At 32.7% G+C, this 19,940-nt stretch overlaps 1 protein-coding gene across 2 annotated transcripts in view; it reads right to left on the bottom strand.

Moving 5' to 3' along the window:
* LOC145324889 (glycine receptor subunit alphaZ1-like) overlaps positions 1-19,940 on the bottom strand; it is a 64,496-nt gene that overhangs the window by 28,181 nt on the left and 16,375 nt on the right. For both annotated transcript variants that reach the window (XM_080167603.1, XM_080167604.1), the window contains exons 4-8: positions 16,984-17,054; positions 7,360-7,486; positions 2,789-2,857; positions 2,400-2,459; positions 1,371-1,447 (exon numbers count right to left, since the gene is read on the bottom strand). In XM_080167603.1, coding sequence (XP_080023729.1) covers positions 1,371-1,447; positions 2,400-2,459; positions 2,789-2,857; positions 7,360-7,486; positions 16,984-17,054 — 404 coding nt within the window. The remainder of the gene's footprint in view (positions 1-1,370; positions 1,448-2,399; positions 2,460-2,788; positions 2,858-7,359; positions 7,487-16,983; positions 17,055-19,940) is intronic.

Raw genomic sequence — 19,940 nt, 5'->3', positions numbered from 1 at the left:
AATTAAATCTGATGTACATTTTTACATAGAATATGGACCTATTATCCTTTTTTTCATATTCCTTCTGGTTGGTTCTCAAAACCGGAAAAACGCAGTTTTTTTTGAAACACCGTGTATGTTCCTTTAATGTTATGGATGCTGTCATCCCTGAAAATATATGGAGTTGATTTTCTAATTTGGTGTGAAAAGGCATTATGCGAAATTATTAAGTTAGGTTGTGTGTGTATATTAGAGGACCTCGGAATTTGATCATGTACGAGTATAGAAACGTTACCAAAGTAAGACCAATTTAAAGGGGGGGGGGGGTTCCTTAATTGGTTTATTACTTTCGGTAAGGTTAGGTTAGTTTATTGTACTCTGTAGCCTTGCTGGGCTATTGTACCGCAATTAATGGCAATGAAGGGTTAATCTACCCCTCACCCCTTGTTTACCTTATTTACTAATTTCAAAATTAAGAATGAGGGGGAAGGGAGCCCTGCCATTGCCCGAGAGGCACTTTGTAAGAAAGCTTATGATAGAACATGTAAGAAAATACAAAAGTAGTTTGCTTCTTAAAATTAATCTTTATGCCTACATTCCCTACTTGCTTTATGGTCAGGTTTCAGTGCTAGAACATTACCCAATACTGTGGTCCCCAATTGTGTATGTGTATATTCCAACATAAATAAACATTTAATTATGTTAAAAGTTTATGTGCTAACAGCAACAACACTCAATTTCATTAGTACACAATATTATAATTTAATTTCCAGAAACAATTAGGCGATAAGCAGCAGAAAATAATTATACACTTCATACTTTAAGTTGAGCAGCGATGCTATAATATAACTTGCGGCTGCGCCCCTAGCATTTAAATGGGCAGAGGTGGGCTTTAAACCTATAGGACTTTATTCTGTAAATAAAATAGCTTAAAACCATTTCAAGTTTTGAAGCTTACCTTAAATTCAGTAGTTATTGAGATCCTAAAATCAAACAAAAAACCTTACTACTTTATACATTAGGATATGATGTAATAATTATACAACAAAGAAAAGTTGTTTTTTCTAGTATGGCCCCATTCTGTTTTTTATTCAACTAATAGATTCGCCCCTATCCTTAAAGATTAAGGCACTTAGATTAAATTGGTGTATTTCATTTAAGAGTTGTTATATCCTTCCCAATATAGTTAAAAACCTGACTAGCAAGTGGATCAAACTTCTTTATAAGTTACATAATGGGATTGGCGGTTTCCAAGAACTTTTACAGAGAGAAAGACATCTTACCCCTTTTATATTAGGAGAACTTCACTCTTCAAATTGGTCCAGTGGTTAGTGAGATCTTTAATTACATAGAGACAGTTGTTATAAGCTGCGCAGCTATGAAAATCTTACCCTTGTACTTTGTGGGACTGGTGAAAAATCATCTTTGTCATATCATAGGAATAACTTCCTACTTGGAACTTACAAATCTAAAACAAATAAAAAATTATTAGTAGCGAGGCTAAGCAATAAATTATCGTGTCAACACTGTAGGACCTTTTTATCTGCCCCCCAAATATCATTTTAGATTTAGTTTCGCTTGTTGGCTATTCCTTATTTCTGACAAGGTATCTTTATATAAAGTCGGTTGATAAATTAAATCATATACATTTAGAATAAGGGAACTGGACAACGGATTACAAAAATCAGCCTTGTGACGTCATAAACTAAGGGATTATCCACCTCTTGTTAGGGGTTTTCTTTCCCACTTCTCCTCTTGTCTCCCTCATTTTTATGACGTCACATAACTGATTTTTGAGACGCTTTGTCCTTGCTTTTAAAGGCAGAATTATATATTATGGGGTTGGAGAATAATTCAAAGCTATTGTCATATCCCTTTTAAAAAGCGAACCTTTTCTATAATTAGGGTCGGTCCGTCCGTCTGTCCGTACATCCGTCCGTCCGAGATAGTTAGCTTTTATTTGTTAATTTAGGCATTAATTCGTTTTTAAACTTTGCATGGTGATTCCTGCAGTAGTTAGGTACGATTTAGAAAGCGTAGCAACTCTATAATCATTACCAAAATTTTCGTACGTCCATTTTAAACATGTTGATTTTTTTACTTTTTTAACAACAAATTTTTATATAATCTAATCATCCGATTGATCTGATTTTTGGTATATTGATTCCTGGGACAACAAAGTTTAATGTTATAAGCGAAGCAACTCTATAATCAAGTCCTAAATTTGTAAGTATGTCCATTAACATTATCCTGTATAAAGCAGTTTTTCAACAAATGTACTTACAATTTTGCTTCGACTCTTATACATTTATATTCTGATTATTCAGTTCTGACACTATATAAGTGTTCGTGTCCGTTTGTTCTACCGTTTCAGTGCTTCGCTTTTATGGATGTTGTCATCCTTGTTCCCTTAATATTACCTGAGTATCAAGAGGAAAAGCATCAAACCTCATGGGACAGATAAAATTTATATGAGTAGCCTAAAAAAAAATTTAGATTTGTATTGATAGGGGGGGGGGGGGGGTCTAAATTCACATAGAACCCCCCTTTCTAAAGATTATTTTTGAAAAGTACATAAATGGTGATGTTTGGTCGTTTCTACCTCTCTTGTTTATTTTTCTATCTCATATAAAAGATAGCTGGCTATAAATATTAAATAGGTGACTTTGCAAATGAGACAATTTATGTAATTCTACCCCACTAGAACTATAAAAATTTCATATGATAAAATAGTATAGGGGACGAAACCCGCTCATTGATCCACGTATTACCAAGATCCGTAAGTATAAATGTTATACAAAAGTTATACCTGTGAGTACATAACTTCATTATTCTTAGTTATCCAAAGGCCAGCATGTTTTGAAAGCACTTCTACCACCTAAAAAAATTAAAATCATACACAATATGTTCTCATTATTTATTTACTCTGCTTCTGTGAAAGATATGTGCGTCTCTCACAATTCTTTGTAACATATTCTATACTGTAAAGAAACAATTTTGTTAGTTAAAATGCTTCACTTTTAAGAAGAGTCAAATTGGTCCGGCGGTTTATTTCGGTACACACACATTAACATACACCGACATTCCGTTCCTCATTCTTTACCTACAGGTATTTTTTTTCTCACTTAATTGCATTCTATATAGCTTAGTTTTCCTTACTTAGTCAATATGCCCTTTAACACATTATCGTCAAATTGATATATAAGTATTAACCAGGAGAATTATGCCAATACGTAGAGCAGCAGTAGAAGGCAATAAGAAAACGAACAATAACCTTTTATTTGAATAAACATAATTCAAGTAAAAAATATAGTGAATTAAATAAACTATAAATTAAAATACTAAAAAAATCACTCAACCTTGTAGCTAAAGTACTTAAGATTGTGATATATATGAACACTAGCGGCTACGCCCCCTAGAAGCTTCTAGGGGCACTAAGGGTAAGAGGGTGAAATGTCGACTTCATCCCATTTTAAATTTGAGTTTCAAAAAAGTAAAAAAATATTTCTTTTTTTTTGGGGGGGGGGGGTGGAGGGGTGTGAAGACACCCTCCCCAAAAAATAGTTTAAAACCTTCCCAGGACCTATAAGAAGCTTCACTGTAAATTAGAACAATATTGGTTCAGCGGTTAGCGAGATCCTTTAGGACATACAAAAAAAGCTTTCTACTTTATATAATAGGATAAAGACGGAAGACCAAAGCCTAATTATACAGTAGCTGCTTATCACATTGTAATATACACAACATTCCGCGGATATCAGAAGGAAAAACTGTAAGATTAAAAACAATTTTTGTTAAACCAAGGTGCCGAATTATAAAGTATAACAAGGATGACAACGTCCATAATAGCAAAGCACTGAAACGGTAGGACAAACGGACATTAACACTTATATAGTGTCAGAACTGAATAATCAGAATATGAATGTATAAGAGTCGAAGCAAAAAGTAAGTAAATTTGTTGAAAAAAAGCTTGATACAGGATAATGTTTATTGACATACTTACATTTTTAAGACTTGATTATAGAGTTGCTTCGCTTATAACATTATACTTTATACATGTTTAAAATGGACGTATGGATATTCTTGTTATGATTATAGAGTTGCTTCGCTTTCTAAATCGTACTTAACTACTAAAGGAATCACCATGCAAAGTTTGAAATCGATAGAGCCATTTAACATGCCTAAATTAACGAAAAAAGCTATCCGTGTGTGACGGACGTACGGACGGACGTACGGACCGACCCTAATTATAGAAAAGCTTCGCTTTTAAAAAGAAGTATAAAACAAAATACTGGCAGACGAACGGATTATTTTTCAAAGATTACCAAGTTTAAAGTTTGGTAGTTTATGTAAGTTTTTCTCAAATTACATCCATACACATTTAAATCTTTGATATATTTTCAATACTGTAAAATTGGAACGGAAAAACAAATTATTTGAAAACGTTTATCTTTTTTCGGAGAGCTAAAGCATATATATTGTTAAAAAAAGTTAGGGTTGTTTAGTATTTTTAGTAACAAAGCTACCATAATTAATTTGTAGTTTCTTTTTGTCAATCTGTATAATTTTAAGGGGGCGTGGTTAGGTTACTTTTGTTTAGACTTTGTGCACCCCCTTTGTAGAGTATAAAAATTTAATAAGCAGAATATTAATTCAAAAGGTTAAACAAAATTTTATAAAGACTTGCTGCAAAATTGCGTAAATACAGGATTCTATTTAAGGACATACTTACATTTTAAGGAATTGATTATAGATATGCATCGCTTGAAACTTTGTACTTCGCTGCATAATGATGTTGACATCCTTGTTTCATATAAATTTTACATTATATAAGGATTTTAATATCTTGCACAGTGTGTTACCAATGTCTGCTTGTCTTAGATTTAGCTAAAAGAAAATGTTAAAATTTTATAGTCTAAAATTTGAATCAAATATTATGATTGAGTCTACGTAGCAATACGCATATAATCTATTCTGCAAGATCAATGAGCCTAAACTAAACATTTTTTGAGGGGCTTGCTTTTTTTTCTAAACGATCTTTGGGAAGGGAAGTACCTTCTCTCAAAATAATTATAAACCTTTCAAGGACCTATGAGATGCTTAACTGTAAAGGAGAATCATTTTGTTCTATCAGTTGACGTGATTCTTCAGTGAAAACACACACAGACAGAGAGGCCTATTGACTTTCAATCTATAATACAAAGTAGAACGATGATTGTTTGTCTGTTTGTTTGTCTGTCTATTTGTTCATAGCGAAGGATCTCGCTAACCGCTGAACCGATCGGGTTCTCCTTTACAGGGTAGCTTCTCATAGGTCCCGGAAAGGTTTATAACTTTTTTCTTGGGGGGTGGGACACCCCTAACCCCCCCCCCCCAAAAAAGGAAAAATACTTCCCCCCCAATTTTTCTTTTTCTTTTTAAAACTAAAATTTAAATAGTGGGGTCCACTACCCCCCCCCCCAAAGAAATTAAAAAAAAATTGGTTTGATCAAAGCTCTTAAGGGCGAAGCTATATACGGATAAAAATTATGTGTTAAATGCTTCGTTTTAGTCAAACTGATATAAATATGTGATGTTATAATACAGGGACTCTAAATTACGCTCATACCCAAAGTTTATAATCTCTTTATCTTTGGATCAAACTCTATGGGTACTTTTATGATTTTGATTTTAATTGGTCAATTCAAAACCAGAAGTGTCCAAACGTTTCAACTAGGGTTGGGCCGGATATTTTTTTGGCCGGATACCGGATATCCGGCTAATTTCAAATACCGGATATCCGGTTACCGGCCGGATATCCGGCCAACGCCGGATATCCGGCAAATATCCGGTTATCCGGCCAAATTACCGGATATCCGGCCGGAAAACCGGCCAAATTACTACATATTAAAGTATCAAAAAAGGATATAGTCCCTTTCGTGGCAACGCACCTTAAGGGGCGATTCGTTGTATTTTTAAAATTGTTTTTGATTGGTTATTTTAGGTTAGGTTAGGTTATATTTGGTTAGGTGATTGCCCCGCAGGGTTAGGCAATTGGCCCCGCAAGGTTAGAGTCCCCCGTGAGGGGCTAGAAATAGGAGGAAGGCTACTGTGAAAATACAAATAATCGCTCCTTAAGGAGCGTTGCCACAAAAGGGACTATACCTGCAAAAAAAGTTTCATCATAAACTGGTGTTTTATATTATACTGCGGTTGCGTCCCTAGTATCTAGGGATATTAGAAGGGACATGAAAGTGCAGAAAAATAACTTAAAAACATACAACGACTTTTTTTTATAAAAATTAAACAGCCTAAAACCACCCTGGGACCTATAAGAAGCTTCACTCTAAAGAAGAACCATATCGGTTCATCGGTTAGCGAGATCCTTCGCTTACTACTTTATAAAATAGGATAAAATTAAGGTTAAAACTTAAAAAATTAAGAATAATAAGAAAATTACAGCCATTCAAGATTTAAAAAAACAGAGATTTTTGTTGTAAAATATAAACGATTATATTGCCGGATATCCGGCCGGATAGTTTTAATATCCGGTATCCGGCCGGATATTGAAAATGGCCGGATATCCGGCCACACCGGATATCCGGCCCAACCCTAGTTTCAACCAATAATTATTGTCTATAAAAAGGGTTATTTTGTTTATTTTCATAGTGGATCAATGAAAGTGTATTAAATCATCCCTCTCTGAGAACGAAAGGGAGACTTTTGTTCTAAAAAGACCTGGAGTTCTTAATTTAACTTTTTTTCAAAGTAAGACTTATGCGATTGAAGCAATCATACTCCTCAGAGACTAGTAAGCTAATCCCTTTTTAAGATAAACAAGGATGACAACATCCATAAAAGCGAAGCTCTGAAACGGTATGACAGACGAAAATTAACCCTTGTGAAGTGTCAGAACTGAATATACAAAATATAAATACATATGTTTTGACAAAATTATACGCTTATATTATTGTACCTTATTGTAATAGGAATCAGTTCTCCAAAAATCAGATCAATCAGATTATTATATCCCATAAAAATTGTTGTTAATAAAGTTAAAAAATTAACATGTTTAAAATGGACGTACAGACATGATGGTAACGATTATAGAGTTGCTACTCTTTCTAAATCGTACCTAACTACTAAAGGAATCATCATGCAAAGTTTGAAGTCGTGCCTAAATGAACGAAAAAAGCTATCCGTTACGGACGGACGGACGTACGGACGGACCAACCCTAATTATAGAAAAGCTTCGCTTTTAATTAAATAGAAGCAAGCTACTGCCGGTGCTATATCCAAGCGGGGTCCCTCCTAAACCTCACTTAACGTACAATAACCTTATCAAATACGTATAAAATTACTATTTTTTGATAAGCATGCTTCGGATAAAGTACAACTTACCTTAAATGTTTTGAGATTATAGATAAAAATATTTGGTAGCCAGAGTAGATTGACCAGCTCTAGGTTGACCGGAATCATAGCGTCTCCTACCCCGCCTCTGTCTTCTCGGTTCATCTCGTCAATATAACTAAAATAAGAAGAATCTTTTGTCGGGTTGGGTCTTTCGTAATTAAGCCTTTTTGTCGGAATAGGTCTTTTGAGCGCAGAGTTCTTTTATAATTTAGTCTTTTGTAGCAACGTCCTTACACATAAAGTAGTAAGGTTTTTGTCCAAACTATTTTATTTAATGGAAGTCCCGGGTTGGTTTTAGGCTATTTTACGTTTAAGTCTTAAGATGGTTTATTACTAGGAGTGCAAGTAAATCATTTTTGTGTGTATTTATTTACTACATAGTTTAAAAGATATGCTGTAGACTTCCCATGGGCTGTAGTCTGTGTAGAGACTGTATCATTATTAAGATTTTTACAAAAACATAAGATGTGCTTTTATATAAGAGTAGTAATCTTTTTTGTCTGTAGCGAAGGATCTCGCTAAACGCTGAACCGATTTGGTTCTTCTGACAGTGAAGCCTCTTATAGGATCTGAGAGGGTTTTAGGCTATTTATTTTTTTTCAAATAAGTCTGGGTATGGTTTTAGGCTATTTTTGTGCCCTCCGAATATAGAGCCCCTTGATGATAGGGGCGCAGCTGCTAGTCCTATTATATAAGAGTAAAGTGTTTTTGTCTGTAGCTTAAAATTTTGATAATTGCTAAAACGTTTGCGTTTTCCATTTTAGAAAAGCTTCGCATAGGACCCGTGTAGTTTTAGATTTATTTTTAGATCTAAAACCATGTAATGATTTTGGGCTATTTTGCAGCTCTCCCTTACTTTTACGAATATACCGATCCCCAAGATTCTAGGGGCGCAGTCGCTCGTTAATTATATAATAGGATTATAATGGAATTCTAGCTGGGCCCTATCTCAAGTACATTAACCAGCAGCAATCTATTGATTTATGGCCCCCTGGTTTAGACTAATATCTAAAAACGATCTAAAATGCATATTATAAATGATCTAATCAAATAAATACATCCAATATCATATTCTCATGATATGATTAAATATTTATATTAAGATAAAGTTTATGTATTTAGCTAAGATACAAGTACAGTATAAAAAAAACAATACACATAAAAGTATCAGATCTTACAATCGTTTAGGACTGTTAGCCGCGGATTGTTAAATAAAAAAAAATGATTCACAGTTTAGCGGCTTTAAAACTTTTTAAGCAAAGAGGGGGGGAGGGGGAATAAAGCTGTTTATTATACTAGTCCCCAAAGTTTTAGTATTATGTTTTCTTATTCGTTGGCTTAACAACTTTGAGGACTATTATTAATTTTTGTACTGGTTGGTTTCGACTAACTGTAAGTTACAGAACGGTAATTTTGTGTATCGTATATGTACATCAATGTATAGGCAATTGTCTTATCCCATTAGATCCTTCTTTTGAAACGTTTATGAGGTTGTAGCTAAACTAAAATTTAGTTGATAAAAAAAGTTTTCTTGACATAGCAGCACCATAATCAAAATATTATTACTTGGATGTTGCACCAGATTTTCATGTACTCTTATAAAGTAATGCTCACAGATGGCTAAAGTAACAATTCCCCCCATACCACCCCTTTTATCCTATTCACTCCCATCCTACTGGATGAAAGAACTGACCAATAAAAAAGTTAATATTAGCAAGATTATATTAATTAACCTCAAGACAATCGGCTACCACTACAGATTCCAAGAATAGAATACTGCCGCGGCTGGCAAACCCTGATAAGTGGGTATATATTGATATACAAAAGGTTGGGACTATAATTGAATTAACAGGTATATAACAGTTAGGGACATGAAACCAGGTAAATTATTAAATTTGCACTTTGACATGTTTTTATTTTATTACTATTTTGTATTGGTAGATAATTCTTTAATATAAAGTAATAGTTATGTGTAAAGAAGTAAGATTTTTTGTTTTAAAAGCTAAACATTGTTCTTGGGATGGTTTAAAGCTATTCTCATGCCCTATCGCCTCTTAAATAGATTACAAAATCCCTTGGTGCTAAAGCCACAGCCGTTAGTTATGAATTAACTATTGAAATTATATAGGGGTTTGGGTATAGCATAGACCAATCAACTATATTTTTTCAGAGGGGAAAAATTGGTTTCACTGAATCAACTGTAAATAATATCTGTATATGTGTGTGGATTAAGCTCTTATTGTTTAATACCCCAAATAGATGGAATAAATAAACTTCATACACCTAGATGATCAACATAGAAACCAAAGTACATTTTAAAAACCTAGAATATGATAATTTTTGCATTGTAACCCCACAAAAAAATATAGCATTAATTAATCCTCATTTAGGAGGCAAGTTAGATTGCATATTTGTAATTGAGATAACCAATGAACATACAGACATACATAAACTAGATTTATTGAAGCTACACAAACAAATGGTGATTTAACACATTTATCTAAGCCTAATTCTTCTTACTGTAGAGTGTAGACTATAATTATTGGTTGAAAAGTTTAAACAATTAAAGTTTCTTCAAACCAAGATTGAAATTAATAAAATATTAAGTTTACAAAACTTTAAGGACCAGTATTATCTTTAGTTGAATGGCCCTCTCTGCAAATGTGTGAATTGCTTTTTTAATGGGCAAATTCTAAAGGTTTTTTTGCGCAATTCAAAAGGAAAAATGGCAATAATTTTTACATTGAATGAAATTCTCTGAAAACATAAATAGAAAATTGAATATTTATTAATGCGAAAATTGACATTTTAAATAGCACGCAACAATTTAAAAACTAACTAGGATGTCAATATCTAAAACATACAATAATTTAAGAATTTTCTAAAACTTGAGTATTACTAGGAATAAGGTATAGCCAACAAGCAAAATAAATCTGAAATAATAATTTTGGGGCAGATGTAATGGTCGTTGATTCTACTTTGTGTTGACCCCGAAAAACGACGTATAGGTTTTGTGATTTTTCGTCGAATTAATTTCGTTGTTGGTATAAGCTGGAGTATTGCAGATATTACAGATTAGTGACTGATGCAAACTTCGTTGTTTTTTTTTTAGCGAAGTTACTCTACAACTCACTTTGTCTGTCCGTCCGTCGGTCAGGCAACAGAATTTTCTCAGCTGCTATTGCAGATAGGCAGCTGAAGTTCTGAGTGATGATTCCTATGACCTTTGCGCATCTAATTATACATTCTGTTATCCGTCTGCCTGTCAGTCATCCTTAAAAGACATAAGTAAACCCAATATTTGTAAAGGTTTCGAGATTTTCTTTGTATTTCTTTGATATGAGTACCTCTGCTCTATAACTCATTATGTCTGTTTGTCCATTCCTAGATTTTTTGCTTAGCTACTGAAGGATGTTGCCATTCCTGTTTAAGTATTAAAACTGTTGGAAAATATTCCCTTTTAGTTGATATGTTCTCTATGGACATTGTTCGTCTTGTTTATATTTGACAAATATATAAAAGCATTTAATTTTATATTTTAAATATCAAAAATTGACATTAAAATTGCACGTTATTGATTTCAGTTTTTTGTAAATGCATTTTTTTGCTGCCAATACATTTTCATAATTTATAATTAATGATTCAAAAGATTAATATTTAAAATGTCTGGAAAGGCAATTGAAAGGTGCCAGATACCTTTCAACCTCTGGTTTTATCATTATATTGATATAAGGCTTTAGGCTGTAGAAATAGGATGTGAATGCTTCCGGCATATATAGAAAAAATTCTTATTCTACTTTTATTCTATAGATTATATCTTTGCCAATGTGGGACAAAGCTACCGTATTCTAGGGGCGCAAAGGGGTGTGTAGAAAGGGATCTCGCTAACCGATGAACCGATATGGTTCTCCTTTACAGTCGAATTTTTAATAGGTCCAGGGAAGATTGATAACTCTTTTGGGGAAGGGTACCTCAACTCTTCAAAAAATACCCAGCCCCCCATTCCAAATAAAAATAAAATCGAAAGTAAGGGGTCGAAATTCATTCTCCCCACTCCCCTCGCCCACCTTTTCCCCTAAATCCCCTAGAGGCATAGACTCAAGTATTAAATAAAACTGTATATAAATGTAAATTAATTTTATGTACTATATTCATGACAAATCTAATTATTACAAAGATTATTATCGATAATAATGAATAGAAATATGAATACTTTAATCTCTTATTTTTGGAAAACAATAATTAGAATATCTATTATCAATACTAACTTCTGGACTAAAATCTTTTCTCTGAAGAGTTGTTTAGAATATCATAACTGTTCTGTACAAAATTAATGTTTAAGTGACAAAGTTTCCTTTCTTTGTATAGTTCTAGCGGCCGCACCTAAAGCATTTATGGATTTTATATTCAAAGCAGACAAAAGTAGGTAGAAAAAAACCCCAAACATCACACAAAAACTAAATACGAACAAGGACATGTGATGTTAAGCTAGTTTTCCCTTAAAAATGGCTAAATGAACTAAAAAAATCTAACCCCGGTTTTAGGAAAACATTATTAAGAAAGATAAGCGAATTTTGTCATAACAAACGTTTTGTTGAGTTCAAGTTGTATAAAAAATCGTAGCAAAAATATTATTGTATAGCTTCACAAAATTAAGAACTCATTCGTTCCAATACTTATGGAGATCAAAAGAGACAACAAAAAAATACTATTTAATTTTGCTTAATTTATCTATATTTTGCCAGGTTTATATTATAACATACTTGTATTTACTTTTTGTATGTGTAGGTGCGTGTTTATTAAAATCAATGCAATAGGCTGACAAGTTAATGAAAAAGAAAATGGCTGAAAGACCCCACGTTTTTGTATATAATTAGAGAGTGTGTAATAATAAAAGAATAAATTAATGAATAAAAAACAAGGATGACAACATCCATAAAAGCGAAGCTCTGAAACGGTAAGACAAACGAACATAATAATCAGAATATAAATGTATAAAAGTAGAAAAACGTAAATTTGTTGAAAAACTACGTAAATACAGGATATTGTTAATGGACAATGGACATACATAAATTTTGAGGACTTGATTATAGAGATTCTTCGCTTAAAGCATTGTACTTTGCTGTCCTAGGAATCAGTATTCCAAAAATCAGATCAATCGTATAATTTTATCACATAATTATTTGTTGTTAAAAAATTTGAAAATCAACATGTTTAAAATGGACGGACTGACATTCTGGTAACGGTTATGGAGTTGCTACGCTTTCTAAATCGTAACCAACTACTACAGGAATCACCATGCAAAGTGTGAAATCGATAGGACAATTCTAACCTATTCAAATTAACGAAAAGAGCTATCTGCCTCTGACGGACGGACGGACGGACCAACCTTAATTATTGAAAAGCTTCGCTTTTAAAAAACAACAAGGTTTACAACATTAATAAAAGTTTATTAGCAACGACGTAAGAAAGACAAGAAATTTAATTTGATACTATTACCCACAAAAAAAAGGTTTAAAATCTGACTAAAACACCAAAGACATGTATGAATAATTGAAAAAAGTTGCTACAAAGCAGTTTGACTGCTATGTATGTTTTATACCCAAATATACCCCATAATGATGGGAATGTGCACAAAATAATAAGAGGTCTAGCTTTAATAATAGTTGAGTTGATCTCATTTCCTTCATAGCGTTACAGACGGACTGATAGTTAAAGTAAATTCTAGAGTAGATTCGCTACTAAAAAACAAAAGATGTAATTATGAATAGAATAAATTATTATTTTCTCTGTAATTGCAACTACATAAATTTGATGGTGTTGCATATATAAATATTTACATGAATATATATACACTAGCGGCTACTCCCCTAGAGGCCTATAGGGATACGTAAAATTGTTTCTTTTCAATCTATTTTTAAATCAGCTATTTACCAAAAATATTTTTTTTCGCCGATAGGTAGTTCCAAAAATGTCCGCAGAGCTGCGTTTTTTATTTTTGTCGATTTTTCTGGGGAGATTGGTGGTACCCTCCCCCAAAATAGTTATAAACTTTCCCGGAAGCTACCCTGTTATGGAGAACCCGATTGATTCAGCTGTTAGCGAGATCCTTCGGTACAAACAGACAGACAAACATCCCTTTACTTTATATTTGAGATTGCTTGTATTATGTATGTATTTTAGGATAATTACGTTGCGCAACAATAACAAGCTTTAAGTTTATAGAAAAAGCCTCCTTTAACCCCTTACAGTCGGGCCCCTTGCCGCACCTTAATTAGTCGGGGGGGGGGGGGGGCGTTCAACGCCCCCCTATTATCTCAGTTCCTATTAGAGCTAGAGGGCTAACAAATTTTGTGCAAGTCCCCTGTGTTATGATGAATTTCCGACCTTTTGTAAGTCAAGGTCAATTTTCGCTTCCTTCACCCTTTTATTTAACAACCTTTGTTTTTAGGTCCTTTTTTACTTATAAATTTCCAACGGCTGTAATTTTTTTTATGTTTGAAGCTAGAATAAATTTTTTTTGCAGAAAATGTTTATCTTTATGTAAATTTTATATTTGAAATATCAAAATCTAATTTCAGCGGCCGCAGCTGTACTTGGCAGCTGCCAGCCGCCGCAGTCGGCGGTCGGCGGGAGAACGGCGGCAGATCTTTATGAAATTTTAATACATTATGTAGACATGTAAGATAAGCTTAAGTTTAAAATTTGAAGTCTCTAAGTCGAAAATTGCGGCCACAGGAGCCTTTTAAAGATTTCTGGAGACCTGGAGGATCAGGACCTGCAGATCATACCTGGAACCTAAAATTGACTTGAACACCTGTATTTAATATGAGGATGTACTACTAGAGGATATTTTAGTATTTTGGTAAGATAAAATGCTTTGTTTAAGTCAAAAAAAATATTTTTGCTATTTACCTGGATGACCCTGCCAGGTTTGCTGGCATCCTGTGCCCGCTAGGATGGAGATATTCAAAAAATTTCAACTCTCAGTTATGTCTCATACCCACACTTAGAAAGTCAAGCAGTTTGGTCTCTTTATCTTTCACACACAGAAAATGAGATAGAAAAAAACCGGATGGGGGGGCGTTCAACGCCCCCCCCCCCCCGACCGTTAAGGGTTAAACAGTTGTTGAAGGGTAGTAAAAGTATTGTTTTTTTCTATATATTTAATGTTTAATACTAGCGGCTACGTCCCTGGAGGCCAATAGGGGCACTTGATATGAGGGGGGGGGGGGGGAGGGTGACGAATGTCAACCTTTCTCCCTCCCCCCAAATTTTAAAAAAAGGGGGGGCATTTTACAAGATAGTTGTAAACTTTCCCAGAACCTATATATATGACAGCTACATTGTGAAGAAGAACCTTATCAGTTCAGCGGTAAGCAATATTCTTTGGTACACACACACACATCCTGTTACTTTTAATACCTAGCCGCTGCACCCCTAACATTTGAAGCTCTTATCAAGGATGTAGGGATGGGAGGGAAAAGGCATACAATAGACTATATAAGTTTGAAGGAATTTTAATTAATATAATAGATTTGAAATCTGCATAAAATTTTAAGGGTTTTTTATTAAATTCGTTTTTTATTTAATTCTTTATTTAACGGCGCAAATACGATTTAAGTTAATTTATTTTGACCAATAGGAAAGCTAGATTGAAACCTACCCGCGCTCTAATTGGTTGAATGATGTACGACACTTAAGCTTCTCCAATCAGAGCGCAGATAGTTTTCAATCCACCAATCACAGATGTCAAAATAAATTTACTTAAATCGTATTTGCGCCTTTAAATAAAGAATTATATAAAAAACGAATTTTATAAAAAACCCTTAAAATTTTATGCAGATTTCAAATCTATTATATTAATTAAAATTCCTTCAAACTTATATAGTCTAGCATACAACCTTTCTGGGACCAATTCGAAGCTTATCTAAAATGGAACTCAATTTGTAAAAAATACTTCTTTGTATTATAGGATTGATAAAAGATTTACTATTTTTTAAATAATCAATAAGGCATGCTATGATTCTTATCAATAAAGAATAATATTATAGAAGGAAATTTAGTTTTATTGGTCATAAAAGCAAAATATCAAAAACTGTTTAATTATTGTTTTAAAGTCAAAATGATTCTAAACATTGTTTGGTTAAATCCATTAGTAATTAACACGATAATTAGCAAGTGAAATAAAATCTTAAATTCCTATAATCAAAAATAAATCAGAATAATTATAAATCACTATTTCATATCATTATTAGTTTTATATCAATCATAAATGTGAAGTTGACAATAAATATGTATTTTAATACTTTAATTAAGTTGGAGTTGTACAGAAATCACTGAAAAAAATAATATCCTAAAATTTTCTACTGACGAAGCTTAATTTGCTTGATTCATTTCACAAAAAGATTGAATTGATACTGAATTTTCTTTTCTTTGAAATAAATTTCTTTATAATGCAGCAGTAGACACTAATTTAAATGGTTTTAGGGCAGAAAAATATTTCGATATTAAAAAATTTATTATTAAGCTAAGATGATTTAAAATAAAACATCGATGATAACATCCATAAGTAGCGAAGCCCAAAAACTATGAATGTATATCGGAAAAAAATTACTATAGAGCAGTGTCATACAATTAACATTAAACTTGATAAAATAGGGAAATCAAGAAACCTTTAAAATCGCACAACCTTTAAAATCACGAAAACTTAAAAACGCAGGAAATATGTAGAATATGAGCATATTCAATCCCTGATAATTTAAGCCATCAATCCTAAATATAATTTGAGAAAATTACGAAAACCTAAAAATCTAGATGGACAAAACAATGTATAGATTAGATTGGCATATGTCATACGAATCCTCACTCAAAATTTAGGCTGTCTATCTTGAATAGGAGGTGAGAAAATCAAGTTTTCCCAATAACGTTGCTGACTGACGGATAGACAAAGTGACTTACAGACTAGCTTCGCTACTAAAAATCATTCATAAATGTTTATATTCAATTTTAATGGTTTAGGTCAACACTCATGGCAGCTATTAATAGTGGTCAGATCTGACTTCAAATCGACATTATGTTAAAATACGTACAGAATTCATAATTTCTTAAAAACCGGACAATACATATTTACGGACACCATGTACATGTATGTATGTGATAATTATTTTATGTGTCACCCTGTGTTATATTTAAACATGAATATTAATTCCTACTGCACTCGGGCTTAATTAAATGATTTAATCACAGTTTCAATACAAGGAGTAATCACTTAAAAGTTTTTAGTTTGGTAGAGTCTGTCCTGAGCACAAAAGGAAGTTTTAGTACAAGGTTTTTGGTGTTAAAATGGTACCTCTGAAGAAATCAAAATTTACAATAATAAGTATGATAATATATATGTATATTAATCGTATGGTGTTATAGACAGTTGTCCGTGAACAATGAAATAAAATCAACGAGCTAAAGTCCCATACTAATAAGATTAGGGTTTATTTAATGATTTTTAAAATAAATCATTCGTGAATAATTTCTACAAAACTTATTATTAATGCATTTTTTATCAAAACCGGTTTTTTCCAGCGGAAATCGGATCCGTGAAGGGAAATGAATTACCTTTGTGGAATATATAATCTTGGCTCTATCCACATCACATTGAAATAAGAACTGAATTCCACTCCATACTCCTAAATTAGAAATCATTTTAAAAACGTGTCCTAACTTTTGTGATATAAAAAAAATAGCCAGTCTGTGTTTTTAGTAAGTAGTAGTAGTAAAGTGATCTATAGAATTTAGATATGCAATCTTTTTTTTGTAGACCTCTTATTTTTGAAGTAATTTAAGTTTTTTTTTTAAATAAGTTGGTTTTAAGGTACTAAAACGCAACAAAAAAAGAAGAAAATTAATAGTAAGATCTTTAATTTGACACCTTCTTACCTTTAAATTATGATAAGTAATTATTTTAAAAAATCTATTTTGTTGAACCCCGTTGAATTAAAACTTTGAGCTTCGGGAGCTTGTCACGAAAAAATCACAAAAGTTAGACACGTGCTTTACATTTTACCCACAAATTTCATTCATGTGTTATTAGTAAAGCTATTTTAGAGCTGTCTGTCCGTCTGTCTGTAATGCTTTTATAAAAGTGCGATTAATTCAGCTAATCTGTAAGACATTCCTATATTTTGATGATGAATGTATATCTGTTTAACTTTCTTTGTCCCTTCGTCCATAAAATGAGCTATGAAAGCAATAAACAGCATTTTATGTTTTGGGAATATGATTTTACTTTAATAAGTGAGAAAGGTTCTGCTATTTTAGTTTAGCTATAACACAGAAAAATCAAATAAATATCTTTTAAGCGTTATTTGCCTGTATGAATATATAAAGTAAAAGAATTTAAATGAGAGGGCTGGGGCTAAATAAATGTATGTTCACGGGGTGCCGACTATCTATTAGGTCTTTGAATATCAGCAAATAGCATCGATTATATTAACACAGCCAAGTCGCTACAAAAGAGCAGAAAGCAATTTTCTAGCAGAAGGAAAAGGTCCCTACCAATAGAACCAGGTAATTTACTAGGTTATACATCTATTTTCTAGCAGTATGTCAACTAATGTGAAGAACAAAACTGGATGAACTAAACTGATATTTGAAATATATGTACATATAAAATTTCCAGTCAAGATTCTACTTTTTAATTTTTTATTTTAAAGATGCCAATAATAATCATCTACCGTAAAACTCACTTTTTTTCATATTTGACTTTAATTCTATGATTACTAATCAGATATGGTGTTATCCTTTTCATTAGATATTAATTTAGCTTTGGTCTTGATATAAATTTGACAAGTAGAAAGTATTTTGGATTTGGCTTTATTAAGGCATTATAATTCTGTTTACCTACACATTTTATTGATGTTTTTATAGTAATCAATTTATATATTATACTAGCGGCTACTCGCCTAGAGGCCTCTTGGGGCACTTGAGGAGAAGAGAAAGAATTTAATAACACAATTCCTTATTTTAGATTTTAAAAGAAAAAATAAAAAAAATTAAAATTTTGGAGGGGGGATTTTTCATTTTTGGGGGGGTTGGGGGTGTCCCAACCCCCCAAGAAAATAGTTATAAACCTTCCCGGGACCTATGAGAAGCTACCCTGTTAAGGAGAACCCGATTGGTTCAGCGGTTAGCGAGATCCTTCGGTACAGACACACAGACACACAAACACATAGACATCCTGTTACTTTAGTATAAGGATTAGTAAGTATACTTTACAATAACTTCTTGAAATTTATTTAACAATTTTTCCAATTTACATTTTTTCCCTCGTTATTTTGGTACATTGTACTTGACTCTATGGGCTTTGAACCCAAAAGCTAGCCTAAAGCCACATATCAATCAATAAAAATCGTTCCCTAGAAAGCAAAGATAATTTGACAATGAATGTTAATAGTTTACAATCGGGTCTGCTAGAATTTTATAGCCTATCTCGTCGGCTGCGGCTATAGCTAATCATTTTTCGGCGACTGTGCGTTAATGAACCCGGTATTAGTGTTGGACTGATTATGACGTAACAAAAAAAATTAGCCAATGAGAGGACATTATTGACCAATGGTAAAATTCATAGTAGCCTCTCATTGGCTAATTTTTTTTTTGTTACGTCATAATCAGTCCGACACTAATACCGGGTTCTGCGTTAATTTTAAACACCAGCCGCCAATTTTGTTAAAATATTGCGGCGGCATGCTTGGAAAATGGCAACAGGCTGAGGCTCCAGTAACATAATTAAAATGAAGACTCATTCAATTTTCTGAATGACTAGAATTTATTATTTTATCATTTAATAGTTAAAATTATAGCATCGTATTATAGACAGCTTTCCGCGGATAATAAAACGATATTATAATACTAATTAATGATTTGTTGGCCCCGAGGGGCCGATTCCCCGGGTCTACAAAACTAGTATTAATTTTATTATTTGTGAAAAATTGTCTATAATACAATAGATAATTTTTCAGTATGGCTTAGATTCTAATCCTGTGGTTCTTAATCGGTTTCGAAGCCATACTGGAATAGTACATTATGAACTTTTGCATTTAATGTTGCTTTGAACTTAGCAAAGAGTTTAATATGTATGTTTAAACTAAAACAGGGTAAAGACAATGGACTGTAGATGAGACTCTAAAAAAAATCCGAAAAAAATGAGCCGTGTGACGTCGATAGATCCATCTCTTTTAAAGGGGTTTCCTTTCCTACTTTTCCTCTCATCTCTCCCTTTTATGACGTCTCACGGCTAATTTTTCGGACACTGTATTGAGCTTTATTGTAGATTATCACTATCGCCAAAGTTATATAAACTAGTTTTCTCATTCGTTGCCTTAAAACTAGGGATATAATAATACAAATTTTTCGTTCTTGAATTATAACAATTTTTTTGTATCTGGAGTGTCTAAAAATCAGCCATGCAACGTCATAAAAATGAGGGAGATGAGAGGAGAAGTCGGAAAGAAAACCCCTAAAATAGAGATGGATAATTCCTCATTTTTATGACGTCACAAGGCTGATTTTTGAGA

The sequence above is a fragment of the Acartia tonsa genome, chromosome 7 (genome assembly GCF_053477335.1).
Source record: "Acartia tonsa isolate MP-2025a chromosome 7, ASM5347733v1, whole genome shotgun sequence".
Classification (NCBI taxonomy): domain Eukaryota; kingdom Metazoa; phylum Arthropoda; class Copepoda; order Calanoida; family Acartiidae; genus Acartia; species Acartia tonsa.
Note: the sequence above shows the minus strand (reverse complement) of the source record. Positions and strands in the feature narration are given on the sequence as shown.